This window comes from Mandrillus leucophaeus, unplaced genomic scaffold, assembly GCF_000951045.1.
Source record: "Mandrillus leucophaeus isolate KB7577 unplaced genomic scaffold, Mleu.le_1.0 Scaffold268, whole genome shotgun sequence".
Taxonomy (NCBI): Eukaryota; Metazoa; Chordata; class Mammalia; order Primates; family Cercopithecidae; genus Mandrillus; species Mandrillus leucophaeus.
In genome coordinates, this window is record NW_012102787.1 from 1,860,231 (window position 1) to 1,870,293 (window position 10,063).

Here is a 10,063-nt window from a genome sequence, read left to right on the forward strand (position 1 = left end):
TGGGGGAGGGGGAGGGATAGCATTAGGAGATATGCCTAATGTAAATGACAAGTTAATGGGTGCAGCACACCAATATGGCACATGTATACATATGTAACAAACCTGCACGTTGTGCACATGTACCCTAGAACTTAAAGTATAATAAAAAAATATATAAAATAAAGTTATCATGCCATCTCACTTTGCTTACGGGAATCAAAGAGCTTCTTTTGATTCTTTTATGCACACTAAAATCCCAATTCTGTTTCACTTATGGCTATCCCACCTCCTGATCTCCATCCTCATCTCCCTATGTTTTTACCATGAAATTTTCCATTGCCAGGACATATAGCAAGCAATGTATCTCTACAATTCTAATGTGCTTAATTCCATATCCCAGGATAGGAATCAAGCCTAATTTATGATTGATTTTATACATTTTAGGGTTAAAGGCCAAAGTCAATTTAATGCTCATAGTAGGAAGAAAAGCTTACATAATCATGAATTATTTGATTGATGCCATCCTTCAAACTAAAAATGTATTTTATGCTTTGATGTTTTCACTAGAAAAAGTTGATCCGTATTTGTGAGAAAGGAAGTAGCCGTGCTCATAGGCAAAGCATATTCTCTTAGCTCCATAAATAAATCAACCCTAAAGAAACAGGTCATTCATGTTTACTCAGCATTTCCTGAACACATTTATGTACCCATCTAAACGTCCACCAAGTCCTCTCTGCAAATCTACTTGGAATCCGAGCTGACCCCCTGGTGGATGGGACAGACTGGTTTTATGCAGTCAGAAGATGGACCAATAATCTCAGCACAAAGCTGGCATGTTCAAGAGATTTAATTTTTTATATAACAGCTTTAGCCAAAGCTATTCTAGGATTCAGCGGAAGCAGAATTTCATGACAGGACAAACTTCTTGACTAATGGCCAATCACTAATCAGCAGGGAGGGCAAAGCTTGGTGCTTGTGTCACAGCCTGGAGTGGAGGGGGTGAGTGGGGCATCAGTATCAAATAGTAAATTGGGACAACCAGCCTGGCCAGCCTTGCCCTCACAGCCCCTCTGAGCAACCCGTCAGGAGGCAGCAGACAGATCAATGGTCAAGCCGGGGGCGATTTGCTCTGCCACAGGCTACTGGAAAGCAGCTTTTTGCCTCACAGACATCCACAAAATGCCTTATTTTACAAGACTCATTTTGTTCTTGTTTTGCCTGATGGTTCTTGTGGAGAGCAGAAAGCCCAAGAAGAAGCGATGGACAGGGCAGGTGGAAATGCCCAAGCCAAGGTAAAGTGGGTGGGAAAGGAGGGAGGTTACCCTGCATAGTAGCAGCAGCAGTGGCACAGTGGGACGGCTCCCCAGGGGCTACAGGTCCTATTTTGATATCACCCTATGAGAACCCAGCTACTTTGCTGAACGCAGCCTCTCACTGGGCACATATACTCTATGTGTCACCAGCACTGAGAGCAGAACTTGACTGCGGTGAGCCTTCCATTTGGATGCTTGTGTTCAGCCAAAGCATTTTAATTTGAGGCAGATATAAATAGTTGGAGACATAGTGGGTAAAATCATTCTTTGTACAAATCACATTGTGCTGCTTTGTTTCTCAGGGTTACAACCGGTGACCTGCTAAATAATTACACTCATGTATTTCGGGGAGAACTGTATATAGGAACCTAGCCTGAACTATTAAGAAAAAAATGCATATGAGTTGTCTTCCTTAAATTATTTGCCAGAGAATAACTTTATAATAATATTGGGTTTCATTTTACTGTTTTGAATCTTAGAAGAGGTGTTCAGAAATTTGCTTAATTATCAGAAATATATGTGTGGACCACAGTGAATGCAATTTCATGATGTAATGGAGACATTCCCAAGAAATAGTGGCCCAGGATCTGCATTCAAAATCATTACATTACAAATCTAAGTTCCTTAGTAAGTTTATTTTGAATTGACATACAAAGCATCATACTCCAGGCCCGAAGTAGACATAAGGACTGTTAGACATGGAGATAAGAAAAGAACAAGCAGCTAAGATATAAACACCATGTGTGGCATGTTACACATTTATTTTCCATTCTACTAAGCATCAGATAAACTAGTGATTTTGAATATAAATTAATATCTTGAGGCACATTTTCTAGGTCAGTGATCCCCAAACATTTTTGATCATGCACTGCTGTCAATGACAAGTTTTTGAAACTGTATCTCTAATACATGCATATTTACTTACAAATCATATACATGTGCTGTTATAAAAATGTATGTTAAAGTTTAATTGATTTCTTGTTTTTAGGGGGAAAAAAAAAAAAAAACCCTGAATATAAATAAGAGTTACAGCCTCTACTTCCAGTATCCCACTGGCAACTGCTGCTCTGGGAGAGGTAATTACTCTCTTGTGTTTGCTTGTTTTTTGAGATGGACTCTCTGTCACCCAGGCTGGAGTGCAGTGGCACAATCTTGGCTCACTGCAACCTGCACCTCCCGGGTTCAAGCGGTTCTCCTGCCTCAGCCTCCAGAGTAGCTGGGTTTACAGGTGTGTACCACCATGCCTGGCTAATTTTTGTATTTTTAGTAGAGACAGGGTTTCGCCATGTTGGCCAGGTTGGTCTCAAACTCCTGACCTCAAGTGATCCACCCACCTTGGCCTCCCAAAGTGCTAGGATTGCAGGTATGAACCACCACACCCAGCCTATAATTACTCTCTCTGGGGCCTAGTCCTACTCAGTGGAAGGCAAACAGATCAGAACCCTCCAGAACAATGCGAAAGAGGCCCTGCTCTGAACAACCCATGCGAGTTGTGTTACCAGAACCATAGGCTGTTAAACTGGAAGGAGCCTCAGATGTCATCTGGGCCAGCAAGTGCCCTGAACTCTAATTTTGGGAAACGTGAACGGCTGTTGAGTGAAATGGGGTTCCAGGGTCACCAAAACTTGGAAAACCCTGGTTTAGACCATTTTCAACAGATGTCTTTACAGCAGAACTTTTAGAACTTTTGTTATGCAAATAGGCACTATGAGAATCTTGAAGAGAGGGATAAATTCTGCAGCACTTCTCAGAAACAACTAAAAAATCCAGTTTTTTGGACTGTCTTGTAGGATTCCTACTCCATGGACACACTGGGAAATTGCCCAAATCAACTCATTTGACAGATGCTGAAATGGCTCAGGGGCATGAGTAAGTCACACGGCCTGCTAGTGGCTTCCCAACACTAGAATGTAGGTTCCTCATTTACTTAGACTGGAGGAAAATCTGTTCAAAACTGTCTATTCTGTAAGAACTGGGGTTCAGCACAAGTTCCTCGGGGGTACCAGGGACCCCACTCGGCAGCTTGGGCTGTGGCGGCACCTCTGTCACTTTTCCTCAGAAGTCCACAGTCTCATTCCCAGACCCCTGCATGAGCCTGGGCACAGCTGGCTCTGACTCTTAGCGGGGAGGAGACTTTGTTGAAATCCAGCCCATGAGGTGTTAAAGTGGAAAAAGATGAACACATACATCACAAGGAAGTAAAATATTTATTGAACGGAGGCTGGGGGAAAGGACAGGGAATGTGGTTCTGGGCCTTTCTGCATCCATGAGAGTACACACATGGTCAGACGGTCAATGGGGCAACGCCTCCCTGTGAACATTTCAGCCAAGCCTCTGACAATTTATTTTTCCAAATTACTTTCATTATTGACACGCAGGGGTCAAGCTATACGAACAAATAAGAATAAAATGACCTGACTGTTTCTGATTACAGTCTTAGAGTGCTATATCTCTTTAGGACAGCGACTTTTCTTAGAAGTTCTGTTCACATACAAACTCTCATACACAGTCACACTCACACACATACCACGTATCGCATGTGTGGCTTCACGGGCACACACTATGCATATGGTCACCCTCACACACGCACACTGTGAAGACCTCTTTGAACCTGGAAGCCTTCCCTGTTTCACCCCGGCCAAGGCATGCACACAGAGCAATGATTCTGCCCAGCAGCTGCTTTTACAAAGACCGGTCCCTGTTTTCTGCTGCTTTGTGTCTCTATGCACTAAATGGCCGCAGAGCGAGTCTGTTTCCTCTTGGCTGTGGTTGGTTTTGTTCTGCTCTCCCAGCTCTGAGTCTCCCAACTTTATTCCTACTCCTCCTGGCCTGCTGCCAAAGTTGGCCTCCTGACCACACGATTGCCATTCTTTCTTGCCAAGGGAGGCCCTTCTCCCTTGAGAGCTGAAGGATAAACCAGACTCTGGGCTGTGCCCTGCACAGCACTGTCAGGCCCCTGCAGGTCTCAACCTGGAGCCCGCTCTGTAGCTTCCTTCCCCATCTGCTGCCTCCTCAGTACCTCTACCTTGGCCATCCTTCCTGGGTCTGCATTGTGGTCCTGTTCCGCTGGATGCAGGAGCAGCTTTGCTTTCCAGCCACACCGTGACCCTCATCTACTGCTGCGGGTCTGGGCAAAGGAAAAGGAGTTGGGAATTCAGGAAAATCAGGTTCAGACCCTGGTTCTGCCGCCGTCTAGCCATGTGGCCATGTTTCCTGCTCTCTCTGAACCTCAGCTTCTCCAGCTGAAAAGCGGGGCGGTGAGCCCTTCCCCACGGGTATGTGAAGATGGGGTGAGGTCAGCCTAATGTCCTGCAGTTCAGGGTCTGCACGGGGAGGAGGGGCATCCACGAACACCTGGTTATCCTGGTTGCTGTTATTGCCAAAAAATCAGAACGTGATGACACGAACCCTGCTTCCAAAGGCATATTGGATCCATTTTTCTTCTTCCCTCACCCCTCACCCGAAGGCCGGGTTTGAGGTTCCATGAAGGTCCTGGCTGTCCTGCCATGGGTGGGTGGGGGCTCAGGAAGGAGTCTAGGGTCTGAGGGCCGAGACTGTGTGGGCCATCTCCCGTGAAAGGATGAATGGAGAACATATGGCTCTCGCAAATTGCCCAAGGCTCAGATCTTAGTGGCTTGATCTCTTAAAAAAACTCTGGGCCCTCAATGGCAGTGGGATTTAAATCTCTCTCTTGTTGGGGTGGTGGCATTCTGGGACTTCCGCTCCCCTAAGCCTTTCCCTAAATGGATGTGGAAACCGTGCTGACCAGGAGGGATTTACTCCCTGTGAGTCAGAGGGGCAGTGAGCCGGCTGCACTTATGGTTTAATGTCTATGATCTGCTAAGCCCTCGGGCTGAGCTCTTCATCTGTCTCCCGGGAGCGTCTTTCATGGGGCGTCTGTACATGGCCCCTCACACAGACACTGCCCAGAGACCCAGGCCTGGCCCCACTTGACTCCTGGAGGCAAGGCTTGAGGAAGAGATCAGTGTGCTGAAAGCTCCTTGGCAGTACCCGACCATGACTACTCATGGCTTAAGGGGGCTGGACGGAGGTCTCATATTTCAGCCATAAGGGAGGAAGTTAAATTGGACTTTCCTCTTTGACCTGTGAAGCTATAATGGGCTTGTCTAAAAGCAAATCTTATCATAGCTTCCTCTTCCATCTGCCTAACACCCTTTACTGTCTTCCCATTGCCTTTGGATAAAGACAGAATTCTTAACATGACTCTCAAGGCTCTGCCCGGTCTGGCCTCTGCTTGTCCCTGCCGCTTCATTCTCTTCATTCATTCCCACCACACCCCCCACCCCATCCCGCTTCTCATCTAATGCTCACTCATTCTTCAACCTATGCCACTTCAAACTGAGTGCAGCCCAAACCAAACTATGCATGCATTGAGTTCAGATGCCTACAGGATCTGAATTATATCTGAGTTCAGATGCCTATAGGATCAGATGCCAATCAGGGATGTTGAGTTAGGCAGTCAGATATAAAGGTTGAGAGTAGAGGGTAGGGATTTAAGAATATCAGCATGTTGATGACAATTTAAACCATCAGCTTAGGTGGGTCTGCCAAAGAGAGGGTAGAGAGAGAAGATGGCTGGGACAAGGTTCTGGGGACACTGACATTTAAGGGATGGGCTGAAGAATAGGGGCACACTGCCATGGAGAAGCGCCGGTCAGAGAGGTAGGAGGAAAACCAGAGTACCTTGTCCTGAAAGATAGTTTCTGGCAGAAACATGGACCTTCATGTCTGCAGCTGCAGAGAAGCCAGACCTCAGCAAGAGCACCTGCAGGATCAGGGGTTGGGCATAAATAGGCAAAAGGGCTTGGAGTGAGGCAGCACCAGCAGCCTGTGGAAGATGGCTATTTGGAAGAGTTAATTATTTACCGAGGGGGGAAAGAAATTTTTTTTTTAGGTGGAACAGTGAGGATTTTTAGGGCAATGAAACTATTCTATATGATACCATAATGGTGGATATACATCCTTATACATTTGTCCAAACCCAGAGAATATCAACACTAGGCTGAGGGTGGTGCCTTACGCCTGTAATCCCAGCTGTTTGGGAGGCTGCAGCAAGAAGATCTCTTGAGGCCAAGAGTAACATAGTGAGACCCTGTCTCTACAAAAAAAAAAAAAAAAAAAAAAATTAGTCAGGCATGGTGGCGTGTGCCTGTTAATCCCAGCTGCTCAGGAGGCTGAGGTGGGAGGATCACTTGAGCCCAGGAGTTTGAGGCTGCAGTGAGCTACAATTGTACCACTGCACTCCAGCCTGGGTGACAGAGCAAGACCCTGTCTCTAATAATGATGATGATAATAAGAAGCAGCAGCAGCAGTGGCAGCATGGGTGCTAATGCTAATGCTGTGTCAATGCAGGATTATCAGTTGTAACAAATGCACCGCCCCCCGGGGAAAGCTGACAGTGGGGAGGCCATGCATGTTTAGGGGCAGGGGGCATATGGAAACTCTGTACCTTCTGTTCAATTATGCTGCAAACTTAAAATTGCTCTAAAAAAATAAAAGTGTTAAACATTTTTTTAAAAAGGAAATGTTTAAATAATATAACCAACACACGTATATTGCCATCACTTTCCATGCATTTCTCATGAATTGAGAGTTAGAGGAAGATGTGGAGTTTAGATGGGTTTTCTGTTTAGTTGTAATTCCAGGTGGAAGAACCTAGAATCCAGTTTGAATACTGATGGGAATGAGCCATGAAAGGGGGAGAAGCTGAGGAAGCTGTGGGGAGGGGACATGAGGGCAGGGTTCAAAGGGCTCTGTGAGAAGGGGAATTAGGCACTTCTGCTGAGCCTCCGTTACCTCACCACCTACACATCTGGAGGATGTGCAAATAGGGCGGGACAACGTGGAAGGCAGCAGCAGGGTGGAAGGACGAGAGGGTGGGTGAGTTTGGAAAGCAGATGTGAGTGGCTGGGTGAGATGGCTGCCAAATGGGAGGCTGTCCTCCTGCAAGTCAGGCTCTCCTCAGGACATTTGCTCTGCTGTTTTCTCAGAATTACTTCCTTCAGGTCCTCTCATGACTCCCTCCCTCCCTCCAGGACTCAGAAGAATCACCAGTCACCTCATCTAAACAGCCCTCCATTCCAACCCATAGCTCTCTATTCCTTACCCTACTGTGTCACATGATTTATCATCCACCTCCTCAACTAGGTCGGAAGCCCCGTGAGGACCGTGAATATATGCCCTCCCCATGGCTTGGGCAGTGTCTGCACAGAGTAGGTGCTCTATAGAAACGTGTGTCTGCACAGAGTAGGTGCTCTATAAAAATATGTTGCACAAATCAATTTGAGTCTAGGAATTGGGGAACTGTGTGACCAGGGTGTGGGACAACTGTCTGTGTGGATGTTGACATCCTCAAGGTAGATGGGAGGAACTAAATGGAGAGGAGAAGCAGGTGGTTCCTGAGCCCTCATGGGAGTGGGGAAATGACTGGGAGGTCTGGGGCAGTGAGAAACTGGGCCAGGCAGTGTCAGGAGTACGGCTGTAAAGTAGGGCTGAAAATCCTGACTTATAGGGGAATCTGGGGCGGGCAGGCTAACTTTTATAATAGCACCAAATAATAAAACTTTTGGTGATTATGGAAATGTTATTTATTTATTTACTTTAATTTTTTTTATTATCACACTACACTGAGGTAATGGAAAGGTTATATAGCTGCCCTGTCCAGTACAGTAACAATCAACTGCATGGGGCTATTGAACACATATGTTTGGCTAATGTAACTGAAAAACCAAATAGTCATTTATTTAGCTTTCATTAATTGAAACAGCCATATGTGTCTAGTGGCTACTTTATTGATCAGTGCAGCTTTAGACCTCCCATTGAATTATGCTATCTGTGCAGAGCCAGTGAGGAATGAAACTTAAGGATTTCATAAGAGGATGCCTCCAAGATCAGAACCTCAAGAAAGGAAACCATCGCTTTCCTCTTACAGAGTTTAAACAGGAAACACACCTGTTGCTCTCAAAAGTGAATGAAGGCCAAGTGTGGTGGCTCACGCCTGTAACCCCAGCACTTTGGGAGGCCAAGGCAGGTAGATCACCTGAGGGCAGGAGTTTGAGCCTAGCCTGACCAACATGGTGAAGCCCCATCTCTACTAAAAATACAAAAATTAGCTGGGTGTGGTGGCGGGTGCCTGTAATTCCAGCTACTCAGAAGGCTGAGGTAGGAGAATCACTTGAACCCAGGAGGCGAAGGTTGCAGTGAACCGAGATCACACCATTGAACTCCAGTCTACCGACAGAGCAAGACTCCATCTCAAAAAAAAAAAAAAAAGTGAAGTATGACAAGAACAGGGAGGAAAATAGAGGTGTATGTAAATAAACAACAAACACTCAAAACCAAATCTCCATTGATTTCTAAAAACCTTCAATATGCTGTACACAACAGAGTTATAGGCCCTGAGGGCTCTGGTTTCTTCAGCGGGTGAATTAGCAGTTCCTTACTTGCTACTACTAAGTTGTCAGCACCAACAGGTGCCCTGGGCAGGCCTTAGGATGCCGCCAAAGGCATTGGATTAAGGCTTATCCTAGTGGTTCTCAAATGTTGCTCTACCTTGGTATCACCCAGGAGCTTTAACAAATTTCCAGTGCTGAGACCTCCCTCCCAACCAGTCAAATTCAAATCTCTAGGGGTGGGATTTAGGCATCATTGGTTTTAATATCTCCCCAGGTGATTACAATCTGTAGCTGAGTTTGAGAATCATAGGTCTAGCCAACAAAACACAAAACCACATAGAGTTTATTATCATTAAGGTATTGCAAGATATAAAAATGTTAAGTTTGGAGTGACCGTGATTCTCAGCCTTGATTACATGGGAATAGCTGGGGAATTCACCCCAGAGAGGTGAATTTGACTGGTCTGGGGTGCAGCCTGGGCATCAGGGTTTTTAAAAGCCCCTTGAGATGATTCTAAAGTGTGGTTAAGGCTGAGAAGCATCTGGGTTACAGATGATGTTGACCAAATGTACTAGAATGGAATTGGTTTAAATTCCTCCTAGAAGTTGTGTGGTCATGTTGCTACCTTTTATTGAGTGCCTGCTGCATGCCAGGCATTGCACTAAGTACAATGGACACAGAGACAAACCCTAGCCTAACGCTCTTAAAAGGCTAAGTGAGACACGTACACAAAGTAACTTAAGTGCCAGGCACAAACCAAAAGCCTATAAGAGGAACGGGTAAGGTACTATGGATTAGCCTGGCTGTGTGAAGGTTCCTTCTCTTCCTCCTTTTTACTTCTTTCCATCTTTTTTCTTTTTTGCTCCTTCCTTCTTTCCTTTTCTCTCTCTCTCTCTCTTTTTTTTTTTTAGTAATAACTGTCAGTAGACATTTGCCTTAGAACATTTTGGATCTGACTGCTTTAGTGTGTAGTTGTGGTTTAAAAAAAAAAAAAAAAACATCTGGAAAGAGTGAGTGTGAAAAAAGAAGAGAGAATCGCTCCTTCACCATTGCCTGATTTAGAGGAAGGACTGACCAGGGCTGTGTCCTGGACTCCACCTCTGGGTGCACCATCTAGCTGGGTGGTTGGGGCAACCCTGTCCTCCACTGGCTGTGAATTGTCTTTCTAAGGACGGAGACTTTGTCCCAGGGTGGGTTCTGTAGACCTGGGCTGAAGTAAGGAGCATCAGATTTAGCAAAGATAAAACCAGCATTTAAAATTTTTGACTATATTTGTCTTAGAAGTATATTTATCACAAAACCATTCTTAGAACATCATGAGAATTTTTTTTTTTTTTTTTTTTTTTTTTTTTTTTT

The 10,063-nt window shown here is 45.3% G+C and overlaps 1 protein-coding gene across 2 annotated transcripts in view; it reads left to right on the top strand.

Moving 5' to 3' along the window:
• GABRR2 (gamma-aminobutyric acid (GABA) A receptor, rho 2) overlaps nt 1-10,063 on the top strand; it is a 69,909-nt gene that overhangs the window by 6,120 nt on the left and 53,726 nt on the right. Inside the window, exon 2 of one of the 2 annotated variants that reach the window (XM_011984433.1) lies at nt 1,093-1,271. In XM_011984433.1, the coding sequence (XP_011839823.1) occupies nt 1,159-1,271 (113 nt within the window). In that variant the 5' untranslated portion in view covers nt 1,093-1,158. Of the gene's footprint in view, nt 1-1,024; nt 1,272-10,063 lie in introns of those variants that run through there. The other variant, XM_011984431.1, reaches the window with a different exon arrangement.